This window comes from Vanellus vanellus (genome assembly GCF_965231255.1).
Source record: "Vanellus vanellus genome assembly, contig: HAP1_SCAFFOLD_70, whole genome shotgun sequence".
NCBI lineage: Eukaryota > Metazoa > Chordata > Aves > Charadriiformes > Charadriidae > Vanellus > Vanellus vanellus.
Window position 1 is genome coordinate 213,486 of NW_028128467.1, and position 18,233 is coordinate 231,718.

Below are 18,233 nucleotides of genomic sequence, written 5' to 3' on the forward strand. Positions count from 1 at the left end.
AGTCACACAAATGTCAGGGCTGTGAGGAGTCCCCACCTCATTTGGCCTCATGCACTCCTCGTACACACAGGGGTGTTTGGAGACACGAGTCCTTCCCTTCCACAGGCAGAGGCAAAGCACTGCAGCAGTCGTAGTGTCTCCCTGGCCTCCTGTTGCCAGTGCCAGAGGCTGGCCGGCACCTCAGCCCTGTGGTGTGTCCTCCTGCTCTTCACTCATCTGAGATGCCCCAAATCGTGAAGAATGAACAGGGGGACCTCAGTTCAAGGAAGCACATTCCAGTGCTGCATTATGGGGGTTTCCCAGGGGACCTTACTCTCCAGGTGGAGTGACCTCAAGACACCGTCTGTCCCACAGTCCTTCATGGCATCCCTAAGAACAGCTGATGGCGTTTGTGCTCACTTGGGTTCATCTTACCACCCGCACGCAATGTGTATACTTCTGTCTCCTCTGTACAACGCAAACATGGTCTTCACACCTCGTCTTTCAATGTTCCTCTGTGGAGGGAAGAACAACCTCTCTGAGCTGGGCAAGAGGGCAGTGCTGGAAACGGTGCTTGTTAGTGGCTGCCCTGTGACGATTGCCCCGGGGCAGCTTCCCTGGGGTGTCCCATGAACAAAGGCAGAGACATCACCCTGCTCTGCTGCTCCTGTGTGTCTCTCCCAGGAGCCCGGGCTGTGTGAGGACACTGCTGTGTGCCCCTACCCTGCACGCTCACACACTTTAGCTGTACATTGGTGTTTCTTCCTCCCCAGCGTTTCCGAGCCCAGCCGTCCCAGCCCCTTCCCAGCTCTCCCCACTCCTCTACCTTCTCCCCAGCCGAGCAGAGCAGCCCGGTCTGGTTGGGCCCTGCAGCAAGGAGGAAACGGAGGTAAGTAGCAGTGTCTCTTCTGCTGTCATGTCCTGGAGATCCCATCCCAGGAAGCGTGCAGCCCCCGTTACCAGCGGCGCTCCCCAGGAAAGCACAGAGTCCTGGCCCCGGCGCTCCTCTGGCAGCTTCAGCTGTCCCAGCCGCAGGGCAACCTGGCCCAAGCTGGCACTCACAGCCAAGTGTTTCTCTTTCCATGTCTCCCCTGCACACACACCGTTCCCTGCTCTTCTCCCAGGACATCCCACCTGCCCACAGAGCCTTTCCCAAGGTCAGCACGTCTGTGCTGGCTCAGCCAGTCATTGCTGCGCCCTGTCCCCATGGTCCCCACAGCCCCCGAGCTGGTGATGCTGCTCTGCAGAGCAAGTGAGCTGTGGTGCCCAGGACCAATGGGGTGATTCTGCTGGGCTGTGCTGGTCAGGCTGGGAGGCAGACCCAGCTGATGGTGGTCACTGCCACTGAGCACCTCCCACACAGGCTCTTATGTGGCCATGGAAGGTGCTCAGAGGTACCCTGCCTTACTCCAGTGCTGTGAGATGTGTTTGGGTGCTGCGCTGGATCCAGTCTGTGAAAGTTCACTGAGGGTAAAATGAATCACTTGCCAGACTCCTTTCCCTGTGCCAGCTGTCTCCCTCGCGGCTGCAGAGCTCTCATTTGCAGGCTTATATACAGACTTGGTGTATTGTCTGTGGGTGACACCACAATGGACAGGCTCGTGCTCAGTCGGCACCATTCACTGCTGACTCCCTGGCACACGCTGTCCCTGCAGATCCCTTGTGCTCTTCTGGCAGCTCCCAAGTCCCTCCAGAAAAACGCTGCTCTGCCATCAGCCCTATGAACTGCTGCAGAGCCCCAGGCAGGTTCGTTGGAGACCATTCACTGTCTGCATGGGCCCTGGCCACCAACAAGCAACACCTGAACCAGCCCTAAGTCCCTAGAAGGCCATCCTGGGACCACAGTCTCATGGCACTGAGCCCACAGAGAACAAACAAACAAGGCTCTTTAGAGTCTATTCCTTGGGCATGTTCCTGAGAGCAACTTTGGAAGAAGACCGAAGATTTCAAGCACTGTGCTGAGGACATCCCCTGTCATGATGGAGATGCCGTTATAGAGGTCAGCTGTGTCACAGAAGTGCTCATGGCCTGTCCCTGCCTGCAGTCACAGGACTACCACACAGCAGGACTGTGACCCCTGAGGCCTTACACCTACACAAGGGCTCCAAAGGAGAGCGTGGGAGTGGCAAGAGAGCAGCTCTGGCAAGACCGAGGCTGGTGCGCCCTGGCAGTGCTGCTGTGCTGGGACTCGTTCCCCTCCACCTCTGCACACAGGCACTGCCCTGTGTCTTTACAGAGGTCTCAGAGGAAGGATCTAAGACAAACAAGTCACTGCAGGATCCTTTCGTTTGTTTGAATACACAGAGAGCACTGCACCTGATTTACACAGTCTGTGGGTCAAATTTTACAGGTACACAATGAATTACAAGTGGGAAGAATAATAAAATTTTGCTGAGCACAACATTATAACAAGAAAAACAAAGAAGCACACATACACACAGCAAAAACCTGAGAAGACATTCTGGGCCTGCTATGAGTTACACTCTGAATGCTGTGCAGAAGAAAACAGGCACTCTGTTGCTTCTGAAAAACATCCAACCATCATTTTTCTCAGAGCACCCTTGAGCTCCTGGTTCCTCATGCTGTAGATGAGGGGTTCACTGCTGGAGGCACCACTGAGTACAGCACTGACACCACCAGGTCAAGGGATAGGGAGGTGAGATAGACAGGGGCTTCAGGTGGGTAAACGCTGATGTGCTGACAAACAGAGGCCATGAGGAGGTGAGGGAGGAACATGGGAAAGGCTTTGTGCTGCCCCTGCTCCGAGGGGATCCTCATCACAGCCCTGAATATCTGCACATAGGACAGCACAATGAAAACAAAACCGCCAAATCCAAGAACGATACTAATCACAAGTACTGCATCTTCTCTGTGGTAGGTGTCTGAGCACGGGAGCTTGAGGATGTAGGCATTTCACAGAAGAACTGGTCCAGAGAAAGCTCTGCTGCAACACAGAAAATGAAAAAAAAAAACAACCAAACACCTGAAGAGCACATCCTGAGTAAGAGATGGCCGTTGTGTCCCACAGAGAATTGGCCATGGCTTTGGGTACGGTGGTGGAGATGCAGCCCAGGTCAAGAACAGAGAGGCTGATGAGGAAGAAGTACATGGGGGTGTGGAGGCGGTGGTCGCAGGCGATGGCGGTGATGATGAGGCCGTTTCCCAGGAGGGCAGCCAGGTAGATGCCCAGGAAGAGCCAGAAGGTCAAGAGCTGCAGCTCCCGAGTGTCTGCACATGCCAGGAGGAGGAACTGGGTATTGGAGCTGCTATTGAACAGCTACTCTGGGCATGGCGCACTGCTGAAAGAGAAGACATTGACAAGTTAAGGGAGACATCTTTGAGCCCATCCTGTGCTGTTTCCCAACAAATCCCCCGATAATGACTTCTTTTTTCTTTGGCATAATTTCCTCCATTTCTGGGAGGACATGTGTTGAAGGACATGTGTCTGAACAACATGTGTTGGGCACAAGTACTAAAGGACAGCAGTAAAATGATGAGGCTTCTGGGTCAATACTTCCTTCAGTGAAAACCCTGACACAGTGTCCCAGCCTTCCTTTCCACAAAACCCTTCCGGAGGGGATGATGGCCAAAGGGCCATGGTCTCATTGCAATTACAGAGACATGGTGGGATAGCTCGCAGGACTGGAATGCTGTCACGGACGGCTACGTACTGTTTCGGAAAGACAGGCCAGCAGGGTGAGGTGGTGGAGTTGCTTTCTACAAGACAGAGCAACTGGAATGTCTTGAGCTCTGCCTGCAGCTGGATGAAGAACGTGTTGAGAGCTTATCATTAAGAATTAAGGGACAGGCGATGTGGGAGACACTGCTGTGGGTGTTTACTACAGACCACCAGATCAGGAAGAGGAAGTTGATGAGGCCTTCTACAGACAGCTGGAAATAGCCTCATGGTCACAGGCCCTGGTTCTCACGGGGGACCTCAGCCACCCCGATATTTGCTGGAAACAACACAGCCAGTCACACCCAGTCCCGGAGGTTTCTGCAGAGCATTGATGAGAACTTTCTGACACAGTTGGTGGGGAAACCAACGAGGAGAGGTGCACTGCTGGACATATTACTGACAAATAAAGGAGGACTAGTTGGGGATGTGAAGGCTGGGGGTAGCCTTGGCTGCAGTGACCATGAGATGGTGGAGTTCCCGAAACCTATGTGGAAGAAGCAGGGCAAAAAGTAGAATTACAAGCCCGGACTTCAGGAGAGCTGACTTTGGCCTCTTCAAAGACATACTTGGAGGAATCCCATGAGCAAAGGCTTTGGCAGGAAGGGGGGTGCAGGAGAGCTGATTAATAGAAAAGCTCCACTTCCTCCAAGCTCAACATCAGTGCATGCCTATGAGTAATAAATCAGGCAGAGGAGGCAGGAAAGCTGCATGGACAAGCAAGGACCTTCTGAAAAAACTCAGGTGCGAGAGGGAAGTTTACAGAATGTTGAAAAAGTGAGTGGCGACTTGGGAGGAGTATATAAACATTGCGAGAGTAAGTAGGGATGTAACGAGGAAGGCTGAAGCACACGTGGAAATAAACCTGGCCAGGGATGTCAAGGACAATAAGAAGGGCTTCTCCAAGTACATCAGTAGTAAAAGGCAGACCAGGGAAAATGTGGGCCTGCTACTGAATGAGGTGGGTGCCCTGGTGACGGAAGATGCAAAGAAGGTGCAGTTACTGAATGCCTTCTTTGCTTCAGGCTTTACTGCTAAGGCCGGCCCTCAGCAATCCCAGGCCCAGGAGCGAAGAGAAAGAGTCTGGAAAAAGGAGGACATTCCCTTGGTTGAGGAGGATCGAGTTAGAGATCATTTAGGCAAACTTGACACCCACCGCCCTGATGGGATGAACCCAGGGGTGTTGAGGGACCAGGCAGATGTTATTGCAAAGGTGCTCTCCATCATCTTTGAATGGTCACAAGGGACAGGAGAGGTGCCTGAGGACTGGTGGAGAGCCAAAGTCATGACAGTCTTCAAAAAGGGCAGGAAGGAGGACCCAGGAAACAGCAGGCCGGTCAGTGAGACCTGGAAAGGCTGGAGAGCTGGGTGGAGAGGAACAAAATGAAATACAACAAGGGCAAATGTAGAGTCCTGCACCCTGGGAGGAAAAATGCCATGCACCAGTAAAGGTTGGGGGTTCACCTGCTGCAAAGCAGCTTTTCTAAGAGGGACCTGGGAGTCCTGGTGGACAATAAGTTGACCATAAGCCAGCAATGTGCCCTGTTGGCGAAGAAGGCCTATGGTCTCCTGGGGTGCATTACAAAAGAGTGTGGCCAGCAGGTGGAGGGAGGCCATCCTTCCCCTCTGCTATTCCCTGGTGAAGCCACATCTGGAGTACTGTGTCCAGTTCAAGAAACACAGGGAACTACTGGAAAGAGTCCAGTAGAGCGCTACAAAGATGTTCAGGGGACTGGAGCACCTCTCTTATGAGAATCAGCTGAGAGAGGTGGGTACATATAGCCTGGAGAAGAGAAGGCTGAGAGGGGATCTCCTCAATGCTTATCACTTTCTAAAGGACGGGTGTCAAGAGGAAGGGGCCAGACTGTGCTGCCCAGTGACAGGACAAGGGGAAACGGGCACAAACTGGAACAGAGGAAATTCCATCTGAACACAAGGAAAAACATTTTTACTTTGAGGGCACCAAAGATCTGGAAGAGGCTGTCCAGAGAGGCTGTGGAGTCTCCTTCTGTGGAGATATTCAAAAGCCGCCTGTCTGCATTGCTGTCCAGCCTGCTGCAGGGGACCCTGCTTTCGCAAGGGGGTTGCACTAGACAATCTCCAAGGGTTCCTTCCAACCCCTACCATTCTGTGATTCTGTGATCCTGTGATTCTGTGATCTTCTATGTTTTCTGTTGGCCAAAGGGATTCCCCACCAGTGCCCACCGATGCTGCCCTGTCTCTCACAATTGCTCCATTAGAGCATGCAGTTCTCTGTACATGTCCTGAACCACCTCTGGCACCACAAATGTCACCCGGTGTTTGCATCGGAAAAGCTCCCTCCTGGCCTCTGTCTCCATTACTCACAGGGCAGCTCAGAGAAGGAGCTCACACTGATTTAGGGCAGCTGAGCTGAGGCAAGAGGAATCCTCCCTCTGGTGGGTCTGTGGGGTGCACTGGAGAAGCTGAATGTCCCTCCGGCCTCAGAAACACTGCTGAGAGCTGAGATGCCTCATTGACTTGGCTCAATCCCTGCCCTGCACTGGTGGAAATGATCCCTGGCATGTCACTGCCTCCGTGCCCTGCCTGGCAATGGGGCAGGAATGGGGGTTTCCAGAGGGGAACACGGACGCCTCCTGTAGGTCCGTACAGCCTGGAAGACAATTCCCACTGCAGGAATCAGTCCGTCCAGGGTTCAGAAAGAGACAGTCAGCGATGACTTCATTCTGCTTCAAACTCTGCTACCCAGGGGAGACCCTGCTGCCTTGGAGGAGCTGTCAGCCCTGGAGGCGCAGGGACACCTCGAGGGATTGGGACAATGCGGGGAGGAGGCAGAGAAAGGCCCAGCGGGTCCTCTGCTGCTTAGCTGGGCCGGGCTGCTGGGACGGAGGAAGCTTCTGGCAAGCGGGCAGCGCTGCAGAGAGACAGCTCTGCCCAGGAGCAGCTCCTCTGCACAGCGCAGCAGGGCTGAGGGCACTGCCTGCAGGCAGCGAGGGCAGAGCAGGGAGGCAGAGAGAGGTTAAGGGCAGTTTGGAGAGGGAGGATGCTGAGGGCGAATGGGGGCAGAACTCTTCCCAAAGCAGAGCAGCTGCAGTAGTCAGAGAGATCTCCAAAAGTTGGCACCTCCCACAGCCCGTGGGATCTTTCAGGAGGACGCTCAGAACTTCTCTGCTGTGGAATAAGAGGACATTTTCTAAATCGGAGCTTCCCTGCTTCACCATCAGAGGCACGAGCATGACGGCTGCCTTCTCCCAGGAATGGTCAACGGGCTGTGAAGGTGGGTGTGCAGGCAGGGGTGGGCAGGGCTGTCCTTGCCAGCAGGGTCCCTGCACCCCGGGGGCTGTGTGCCAGAGCAGGGATTCTGCCCCCTGCCAGGGTCAGCTCTCCGCCTGCCCAGAGAGCTCCCACGTAGCTTCTGTGGGGAGAAGCTGTGGGTGGAAGGAGTGACCCCTGGCTGGGCAATGTCCTTCTGCTTTGAAGAGGGTGCTGTGTGGGTCAGGGCTCTTTACACCTCCAGATGACCTCTGGTCATTCCTGGAGGGACTTTTCAAGATGGAGTTCCCTTAATATGAAGTTAAATTTCTTTTGCTGTTTCTTCTCTTGGTTGGCTGGGTGGGCAGTAGCACATGTCCAAGAGGAATTTCAAATGAAAGATCAAAGGAGGGTTCGTGTAGAGATAAGGAGCTTTCCTGAGGCTGTGTCTTCGGTTTCCAGCTCCGGGGGCTACAGACAGCACCAGCATCCCCTTTCCAGTCTCACCAGGGTCTGTGGGACCTGCCCTTTAGCCCCTGCACACACGCAGAGACTGCAGGGCAGAGCTGGGCACACGGGGGCTGCCATGGGGTCTGCGAGCACTGGCAGGGAAGAGACGTGGGGGCAGGGAAAAGGCTGCTGGCAGGGAGAGCTCCAGACAGTGGAGATGGGCAGGGAAGGAGGGAGCTGCTCCTGGAAGCCCTGCTGCAGGGGAGATAGGGGCACCTCCAGCCACCCCTGCAGTGCAGATGCCTTCCCTGAGCCCCCCATCACAGCCCTCAGCCCTCACGGCCATGGGCTCTGGGGTGGGAGTCAGCTCTGTGCCCGGCAGAGCAGCAGGAGAGGCGAAGGGCATCCCTCCTGCCACGTGCCCCATTGCTGCTGCCCAGCGGTGGGGCTGAGGGCACCTGCCCTGCATGATCAGTGTCTGGGTGGTGGCGTGCCCAGCAGGGTGAGGGTAACGCTGTCCTGAGTGCCCGGCTGCCTCTCCCCGTGCCTCTCCCAGCCAGACCCTCATGGGATTTCTTCTGGTTTCTCCACATGTCTCCTTTAAAGTTATCTTTTTATTGCTGTCAGCCTCCCTGGGGATGGGAATTTCAGCTGCAGAGTCCCACACTGATCTTCATCCACTCATGACTGTGTGTCCATGGGAACCAGTGTCCCAGCTTTCCTCTGACCTGTGGGGCTGTGGGCAATGCAGGCCGTGGGGGTGGGGAAGGAGTCCATTTTCTCTCACTGAGATGCCAAAAACTGGGTATGTCCTTTGGGTGTCCATGGAAGCTGTGAGCTGCCCTCCAGGATGCCAACCTGTCCCATAGCACCTTTGTGTTATCGGAAAGCCCCACAGAGAAACACAGAGACTCTGTGACTGAGGAAATGCTGTTGGGTGGGTGAAATGAGCTGTGGGTGTCCTTGGCTAGAGGTGGGCTGCTGAGACCTTGAGAAAGGGTGAGACATTTCATGGTCTGAGATGGATCCTTCTGCTCTCAGCACTGTCTGATGGCATAACAGAAGAGGGTAATCCCCCTCCATCTCATGACGGTGCAAGATGGAGGGACAAACCATCTCCCCTGACTCTGCTCTCTGCCCCAGGCAATCCTCATGTCTCACAGCATTCACTCTGTTCTCCTGGAGTGCAGCAGAAATGCTGAGGGTTTCTGACATCCCAGAACACTGCCCAGGGGAGGTGGGGGAGCTTTAAAATACCCAAAGCCTCTCCAACTGCCTTCTGCCATCCTGGTTCCTTAGCAGTGCATGTGCAGATGCTGACAAGCCCTTCTGCATTGTAGGTGGTTCCATCAGAACAGGCAGAACATCGGCACGGACCCCAGTCCTCACTCTTCCCAGGAACTCTTCCCTCCTCACAGCACAATCAGCAAGAGTAAACCAGAGCTCGAGTCAGGAAGCTGTGGAATGTCTCCTGGAAAAGGAAAAGGGCGTATTACAGGAGGGGCAAAGTCTATGGGAAATGGCTTTCAGTTTCCTTAGGGAAATCTCTGGTAACAGACCTCGACCACGTCCCCCTGCCCAGAAGCAGCAAATGTCCAACAGCAGCTCCATCACACAGTTCCTCCTCCTGGCATGTGCAAACACTCAGGAGCTGCAGCTCTTGACCTTCGGGCTCTTCCTGGGCATCTACCTGGCTGCTTTCCTGGGAAACGGCCTCATCATCACCGCTATCGCCTGCGACCACCGCCTCCACACCCCCATGTACTTCTTCCTTCTCAACCTCTCTGTTCTGGACCTGGGTTGCATCTCCACCACTCTCCCCAAAGCCATGGCCAATTCCCTCTTGGACAGCAGGGCCATCTCCTATGCAGGGTGTGCTGCTCAAGTCTTTCTGTTTGGCTTCTTCATTTCAGCAGAATTTTCTCTTCTCACCATCGTGGCCTATGACCGCTACGTTGCCATCTGCCAACCTCTGCACTACGGGACCCTCCTGGGCAGCAGAGCTTGTGTCCGCATGGCAGCAGCTGTCTGGGGCGGTGTTTTTCCCTATGCTGTGCTGCACACGGCCAATACATTTTCACTGCCCCTCTGCCAGGGCAATGCCCTGCACCAGTTCTTCTGTGAAATCCCCCACATCCTCAAGCTCTCCTGCTCACACTCCTACCTCAGGGAAGTTGGGCTTCTGGTGGTTAGTGTCTGTTTAGCCTTTGGGTGTTTTGTTTTCATTGAGGCGTCTTATGTGCAGATATTGAGGGCTGTGCTGAGGGTCCCCTATGAGCAGGGACGGCACAAAGCCTTTTCCACGTGCCTCCCTCACCTGGTGGTTGTCTCCCTCGTTATCAGCACTGGTATGTTTGCCTACATGAAGCCCCCCTCCATCTCCTCCCCATCCCTGGACCTGGTGGTATCATTTCTGTACTCGGTGGTGCCTCCAGCAGTGAACCCCCTCATCTACAGCATGAGGAACCAGGAGCTCAAGGATGCCCTATGGAAACAAGCCCAATGGACGCTGTTTCCCAGAAAATAACCTGCTACCCCTTCTCTGCACATTGCCCAAGGCTTATCTTAGATCATGAGCCTAATTTTTCTCTTGTCATAATCCTGCTTATTGATATTTTTCTGTGTTTATACTACTTGTTCTGAGGCTTGATCCTACTGTGTCTGACTCTTGCACAACACTGTGTCAGGTGTGGCTTGACAGATAACAGCTCTTAAATGAAACGGGATGTCTCAGGTAGAAGAGCGAGAAAAGGGAAAAGCAGGGGAAAAAAAAAACATGGGCTGAGATAAATATTGTTTAAAAGAACAGTAACAGAAAATAAAAGCAGTAGCAGTAACAACAACAATAATAATAAGTATAAGTATATATAGAATAAAGTGATGCAAAATATATTACTGTCACCACCCAATGATCATTTGCCCCGCCTGTCCAGAGAAGTGATCACCGATTCCTTCCCCCAAGCCAACTCCCATTTATATACTGAGCATGACGTCTATGGGATGGAACATTCCTTTGGCCAGCTTGTCTTGTCTGTGCCCCCCCACCTTCTACGGGAAGTTGAAAATGTCCGTGACTTAATATAAGCATCACTCAGCAACAACTAAAACAATATGAGTTAACAATGTTATTCTCATAGTCAATCCAAAACACAGCAGCTACCAGGAAGGATATTAACTCTATCCCAGGCAAAACCAGGACAGCGTCCGCCCCTTATTCTATACCATCTACCTCATGCCCAGGTCTTACACTTTTCCATAAATCACCTTTCATATATGTATATATGCACACAGATATCATTCCCTTAGTCCATGGCCCATCCCACTGAAATGTCCCTTGAGTTCATTTAGTCCATGACTTTGGGCTCCATCTCTTGTAACTGTCTTTCCCGGCAGGAGACGTGGTGTGTGATGTTGAATTGTTGCATGCTGCATCTGGAGCTCGCAGCTGGTGTAGGCGGCATGGCCCATGCCCATCATCTGTGGGTTGAAGATGTCGATCTCAAGACAATTCCCGGGTGCCAGTTGCTGCAGCCACTTCTGTTTTCATCACTTCTGCACTTTGCTCAGTTTCATCAAAGTTCATTCTTCATTAATTTAGGTCACTTTCACTGCAATGCCATAGATAGAGCATATAGCAACCGTATCAGTGATGACATATAGTGGTAATTTAGCAATAAATATCATATCATTTGATTCATTGGCCATTCTCACCAAAATCAAATCCCCTTGAGGAACACATCGATCATCCCCATCCTCCTGCATCACCCACCAAGTGCACTCAGGGCCTTAAAAAAAAGCAATCCCACAGATAGTTTTGCCTTTGCTTGTGTCAGGAATAATCCAGACTGTCTTCCTGAATATATTCAGATCCTCAAATGTTCCCTAACCAGGTGGCCTTTGCCAAATGTGTATCCCGACTTTTGAAGGTCCCACCCCCATGGCTCTCAGTGTAGTTTATAGCAGTCCGTTGTATTGTTTCATTTTCCCAGAGGCTCGTGCACGGTAGGGGATGTGATACACCCGCCCAATGCCATGCTCTTTGGCCCAGGTGTCTATGAGGCTGTTTGGAAATGAGTCCTACTGTCTGACTCAATTCTCTCTGGGGTGCCATGTCGCCATCAGACTTGCTTTTCAAGGCCCAGGATAGTTGTTCAGGGCGGTGGCATGGGTCACAGGGTGTGTTTTCAGCCATCCGGTGTTTATTTCCACCGTTGTGAGCACGTGGCGCTTGCCTTGGCGGGTTTGAGGGAGTGTGATAGAACCAATCTGCCAGGCCTCCCCATATTGATATTTCAGCCAACGTCCTCCATATCAAAGAAGCTTTAACCGCTTGGCTTGCTTAAATGCAGCACACGTTTCACATTCGTGGATAACCTGTGCAATAGTGAACATGATCAAGTCCACCCCCTGGTCACAAGCCCATCTATATGTCGCATCTCTTCCTTGATGGCTTGAGGCGTCATGGGCCCACCAAGCTATGAATAGTTCACCCTTACGTTGCCAGTCCATGTCCACCTGAGCCACTTCAATCTTAGCAGCCTGATCCGCCTGCTTGTTGTTTTGATGTTCCTCAGTGGCCTGACCCTTGGGTACGTGGTCATCTACATGATGTACTTTCACAACCAGATTCTCTATCTGGGCAGCAATGTCTTGCCACAGTTCAGCCGCCCAGATGGGTCTACCTCTGCACTGCCAGTTGCTCTGCTCCCACTGCTGTAACCACCCCCACAGAGCATTTGCCACCACCCATGAATCAATATGGAGGTAAAGCACCAGCTGCGCAGGGGCTCACAGCCGGTCCCGGGTCACCCCTGCGCCTGTGATTTCACTTTGGGGCACATTCCAGAGCCACCAGACAGGCAGGGGTTGGGAGACGGTGTTGGAGGGAGGGCACAGACAAAGTGCTGTAGCACCTCCAGGAGAAGCACTTTCCACTGCCACAGGCTGTGATGTGGGCGATAGCTTGGCTCCCAGCGACACTCATCCTCACCCAGGGAGAGGAAGAGGAGTGCTGTGCTTTGCACCATCTTTAGTGAGCTTTGCCTGGAGGAGAGAGTCTGCGATGTGGTTATCAGCGTGGGTGGCATTGAGTTCAGTGGTCACAAGAACATCCTCAGTAGCTGCAGTCAATACTTCAGGTCAGTGCTTGGAACAAGAGGGGATGGGGACACACAGCATTTCCAGGCTGTGTCACGCTGCCTTAGTGTCTCTCCAGCGCTTCCCTCGGCACTGAACCTCTTTTCCAGCACTTCCCCACAGTCCTGGTGCCTCCTTGGACACCAGAATTCATCCCCAACCCAAGATCTCACAGCAGCGCTGGAAGCGGTGTCTGACGAACCCCCAGATGCGGTGCAGGGCTGGAGCGTGGCCAGCCGGGCTTGTCTGCCGTGGGGCGGGAGGTGGTCCTTCCCCACACAGCGCCATTCTCTGGTGGTCTTGTTGAAGCAAGGAGGGCACTGGCCCTGTGGCTCTCTGTGCACAGCCGGAGGCGGTGACTCCTTGTTAAAACAACCGGCTCGTAACACATGAATTAATAAACCCCACGGCCTCCCAGCGTGGCTACTGCATGTGACCAAATTGGTGCCCCAGGAAGGAGGCACAGGGGATAATAGGGTACGGGTTTAATGGAGCAAAGATGCTTTTTCCCCCAGCACTGCTTTGCTTTTTTCAGGGCTTTGTTTTCCACCCGCTGGAGCAATGCCGGGAACGTTGTCTATAAAATCCCCGGCACTTCACCTGAAATGATGCGGCTCATTATCGAGTACGCCTACACCGGCACAGTACCGGTCAAGGCCATCAACGTTGAACGTTTGCTGATAGCGGCTGACCAGTTCAACGTCATGGGCATCGTCAGACTGTGCTGCGAGTTCTTAAAGTCCCAGCTGTGCTTGGAGAACTGCGTCGGCATCTGGAGATTCACCGAGTATTACTACTGCCTTTATTATTGACTTTATTATTGACCTGCGAGAAGACGCCCATGCTTTCATCCTCCATCACTTGGAGGGTGTGACCAGGGTGTCGAGAGAGTTTCTGGAGCTCTCCGTCAACGAGCTCCAGCGCGTCCTGCAGAAGGAGGAGCTCCGTGGGAAAGAAGAGGCCGTGTTCAAGGCTGTTCTGCAATGGATGGCTCACGACCCGCAGAACAGGAGGCAGCAGGTTGCACTCTTGCTGGGCGAGGAAGAGTGGAATGGGGGACAGAGGGCATTTATTTAAAACAAAGAAAGTCTAGGTTATTCTTACCTTAGAAAAAATAAACTCAGCATTTTTGACAGTAAGGGCTTTGCTTGAAACTTTTGAAATCCTGCCTTCACAAGGGTATAAATTTGCACTTCATATTCACTGTACATACACGCCACTCACCCAAATCCCATTGATTGTTAGCACGTGCATGGTTTCCGAAGGCACACACACTGACACTGACACTATGGAAATGATCAGGTATGTGTTGTCTATGAGTGCCCAGGCCACAGTTGTGTGAGGCATTGCACAAGCATCGGAAATCCTTGCCCAAAAGAGTTTGCAAACCACCCGTTCCTTTCGACTGGGCTCGAAAGGGGGAGCATCTTGCATAGGGGAGGATGGCACATCGCTCTCATGTTCTTGAGGCAGTCCTATTCGAGTCATGGTTTCAGTCAGAGTCCTTCCTGAACGATCATTGCCTGGGAGGACAGCACCATAAAGGCAGTCAAGTGCCTTCTGGGCCACCTCTGGGGACAATTCTCGACCTTCGAGGATAACATCATGAAAACTTTCCAACTGCCCATGCTGTCCCAGGAGAGAGATTGGGACACAAAGTATGGAATTACACGAGTGATTCTCTGTTCACGAGCACGAGTGGTCCCAGTCAAATTGGGACACCCCAAATGCAGTTTCACACATGGTTCTTATACCTTTAGAGCATTCAGGTACAACACAATTTGAGTGATCGCTACTTAACACGCACACACAGACTGCTGTTTGGCAAAGCAACTCTCATGCTGTGGCATCATCATCCACCTGCTGCTCTCCTAATGGAGACGTCCCTGGAGTCGGTCTTGCTGCAGTTCCTTATCTCTGATGCCAGATGAGGGGAGGGTTTCACAGGGGTGTCAGAGGGGCTGGGAGGCTGGCGTCATCCAGGCAGTGCTGGAGTATCCTTTCTTCTTCAGGCTGGGGGCTGTCTTCTCCTCCCGACAATGAGCTGGGTCCTGTAGTCATGCTGACTGAACCACGGCTATGCAGTACGCAATAGAAATGCTGTATATCTTAAGAAAGTTCATACAATTTCATACTCTAAAGAGTAATTGTTACAATAGTTCAGGAATGAGATTTTCCTAACAGTCCCTCCTTTTCCTTTCACCGTCAGGGTCACACTATACTCTTCATTATTTAAGTTGTAAGTCAAGTTCATAAGGTAATACACACCCATCTAATTAGAAAGCAAAACAAGAGAGTGAATACAACAACCCAAATCCTTTCAGTTCACAGTCCTGTTCCTAAGTCTGGGAGCCAAGAGGTTAGCCACCCAAAGAGATTTAGGGGAGATCCCTGCCCTATTTTGTGTAATATTTTTAAATGAGTCTTTCTCTTGTTTCTCTCAGTTTTGTTTTTCTGGTCTTGACTGACATAAAAACCCCAGCAGCTGTTATTCAAGAACGCACCTACTCTGTCCTGCACTTCTAAAAGGTGCTCTAGAGCTAAGCCATTCTATATTACCATTTTTAAGAATAATTTGATTTCTTCCTCTAAGGCTGTCATACTGCCTGCCCTCATTAATGGCTTTTTCTAATTCTCTTGGCACATTTGCAGTAGCCCTTTCTAGTTTTGCAGTCCCTCACTGTGGGATAAAATCTGATACGGACAGGTGGAACTCAGTGCCACATTATCAAAGATATTTGTGAAAGGCAGGTCCTGCTTGACTAACCTGATCTCCTTCTACAATGTGGTCACGCGCTCAGTGGATGAGGGAAAGACTGTGGATGTTGTCTATCTGGACTTTAGTAAAGCCTTTGACACTGTTTCCCACAGCATTCTCCTGGAGAAACTGGCTGCTCATGGCTCGGATGGGCACACGCTTTGCTGGGTAAAAAACTGTCTGGAAGGCAGTGCCCAGAGAGTGGTGGTGAATGGAGTTAATTGCAGTTGGCGGGCGGTCAGGAGTGGTGTCCCCCAGGGCTCAGTGCTGGGGCCAGTCCTGTTTAACATCTTCATCAATGATCAGGATGAGGGGATGGAGTGCTCCCTCAGTCAGTTTGCGGATGACACCAAGCTGGGTGGGAGTGTTGATCTGCCTGAGGGTAGGGAGGCTCTGCAGAGGGATTCGAACAGACTGGACCCATGGGCCAAGACAGACTGTAGGAGTTTCAATGAGGCCAAGTGCTGCGTCTCACACTTTGGCTACAACAACCCCCGCCAATGCTACAGGCTTGGGAAGGAGTGGCTGGAAAGCTGCTCAGCAGAGAAGCACCTCTGTTGTTGGTTGATAGCGGCTGAACGTGAGCCAGCAGTGTGCCCAGGTGGCCAAGAAGCCCACCAGCATCCTGGCGTGTATCAGGACTAGTGTAGCCAGTAGGACCAGGGAGGTGATTTTCCCCCTGTACTGGGCACTGGGGAGGCCACATCTTGAGTACTGTGTTCAGTTTTGAGGCCCTCACCACAAAAAGGACATTGAGGCACTGGAGCGTGTCCAGAGAAGGGCAATGAAACCGGTGAGAGGTCTGGAGCACATGTCTTATGAGGAGCGGCTGAGGGAACTGGGGTTGTTTAGCCTGGAGAAAAGGAGGCTGAGGGGAGACCTTATTGCTCTCTAAAACGATCCGAAAGGAGGCTGCAGAGAGGTGGGGGCTACAAGTTTAGTCAAGGGAAGTTTCGACTGGATATTAGGAAGAATTTCTTTACTGAAAGGGTCATCAGGCATTGGAATGCGTTACCCAGGGCAGTGGTGGAGTCCTCATCCCTGGAGGTGTTTAAGTATCATATAGTTATAGTGCCGAGGGACATGCTTTAGTGGTGGGCTTGTCTGTGTTAGGTTAATGATTAGACTATGTGATCTTACAGGTCTTCTCCAATATAGGAAATTCCATGATAGTGCAATTCTGTGATGATGGCGCTGGGACAACTTCCCTGGGGTGTCCAGTGGGCACAGGCACAGCCCAGACCCTGCTCTGCTGGTCCATCATGTCTCTCGCAGGAGCCCGGCTGTGCCAGGACACTGCTATGTGCCCCCACCCTGCACACTCCCCCACCTCAGCTCTTCCCTGAGGTTTTCCTCTCTGGGGCACTTGCCAGCCCCGCCAGCCCACACCCTCCCTGAATCTGGACACCTCCTGCTCTCTCCCAGCACAGACCAGCAGAGCAGCCTCATTGGCAATGGTCCAGCCAGCCTTCATGCTGAGGAGATATCCACCCCAGGCAGCTTGCAGCCCCCCGTGCCAAACGTCCTTCCCAGGATGGCATGAGAGAATTGGCCCAGGGCACCCTCAGGAAGGTCCTTTGGCCCCAGGGACAGGGCAGCCTGCCGTGAGCTGTCCCACCAGAGCAAAGGGTTCCTCTTTCCATGGCTGCCCTGCACACACACGGTGCCCTGCTCTTCTCCCACCACAGCCCATCTCCCCTCAGAGCCTTTTCCTGAGACAGCTCATCCGTGCTGGCCTGGCCAGCCGTTCCTGTACCCCCTCCCCAGGTGTCCCACAGCCCCCGAGCTGGTGGTGCAGCTCTGCAGAGCCGGGGGCTGTGGTGCCCAGGGCCATGCTGGTCAGGCTGGGAGGCAGACCCAGCTCGGGTGGCTCCTGTCCCCTTCACCTCAGCACACAGACGTGGCCCCTGTAGCTCCAGAGAAGTTCTCGGAGAAAGGATGTCAGACAAACAAGTCAGTGCAGGGTCCTTCAGTTTTTCAAAAACAAAGAGAGAACAGTTTCTTATTTACACAAAGTCTGTGGCTCCCACAACACAAACAGATCCTGACATAGCAATAGGATAAAGGATGATTCTTCACTTTTATTGACAGCATTAACAAAACCCAGAAAAGCTAAAAAACAAACAAATGAAAGGAAAAAAAGTACTAAAGACAATCTGGGCCTGTAATGAGTTACATCATGTGTGATATGTAGAAGATGGGCAGTTCATTGCTGCTTCTGACAAGATACCAGTCATCAGTTTCCACAGGGCATCCTTGAGTTCCTGGTTCCTCATGCTGTAGATGAGAGGGTTCACTGCTGGAGGCACCACTGAGTACAGAAATGACGCCAACTGGTCCAGAGATGGGGAGGAAATGGAGGGGGGCTTCAGGTAGGCAAACATGGCAGTGCTGTTAAACAGGGAGATCACAATCAGGTGAGGGATGCCCGTGGAAAAGGCTTTGTGCCGTCCCTGCTCCGAGGGGATCCTCAGCACAGCCCTCAACATCTGCACATAGGAAAAGAGAATGAAAGCAAAAGCCCCGAATGCTAGTAAGACACTAAGCACCAGAAGCCCAACTTCCCTGAGGTAGTCTGAATGTGAGCAGGAGAGCTTGAGGATGTGTGGGATTTCACAGAAGAACTGGTCGAGGGCATTGCCCTGGCAGAGGGGCAGTGAAAATGTATTGGCCGTGTGCAGCACAGCATAGGGAAAACACTGCCCCAGGCAGCTGCTGCCATGCGGACACAAGCTCTGCTGCCCAGGAGGGTCCCGTAGTGCGGGGGATGGCAGATGGCAATGTAGCGGTCATAGGCCATGATGGTGAGAAGAGAAAACTCTGCTGAAATGAAAAAGACAAACAGCAAGGCCCGTGTAGCATAACCTGCTTAAGAGATGACCCTGGTGTCCCAGAGGGAATTGGCCATGATTTTGGGGAGAGTTGTGGAGATGGAGCCCAGGTCAAGAACAGAGAGGTTGAGGAGGGAGAAGTACATGGGGTTACCAAGAAGACCGAGTGGAT

At 52.6% G+C, this 18,233-nt stretch overlaps 2 protein-coding genes across 2 annotated transcripts in view; one reads left to right on the plus strand and one right to left on the minus strand.

The window, feature by feature from the left end:
* Positions 1–2,576: 2,576 nt before the first annotated feature.
* Positions 2,577–18,233, minus strand: part of LOC309684387 (olfactory receptor 14A16-like) — a gene marked incomplete at both ends in the record, with an annotated part of 210,076 nt that continues 194,419 nt past the window's right edge. Inside the window, one exon of the mRNA XM_082500311.1 lies at positions 2,577–2,582. Within this exon, the coding sequence (XP_082356437.1) occupies positions 2,577–2,582 (6 nt within the window). The remainder of the gene's footprint in view (positions 2,583–18,233) is intronic.
* On the plus strand, positions 8,928–9,863 carry LOC309684388 (olfactory receptor 14I1-like; the record flags this gene model as incomplete). The annotated part of the gene is made up of 1 exon (XM_082500312.1): positions 8,928–9,863. One exon carries the CDS (start codon positions 8,928–8,930, stop codon positions 9,861–9,863), a length of 936 nt encoding a protein of 311 aa, XP_082356438.1.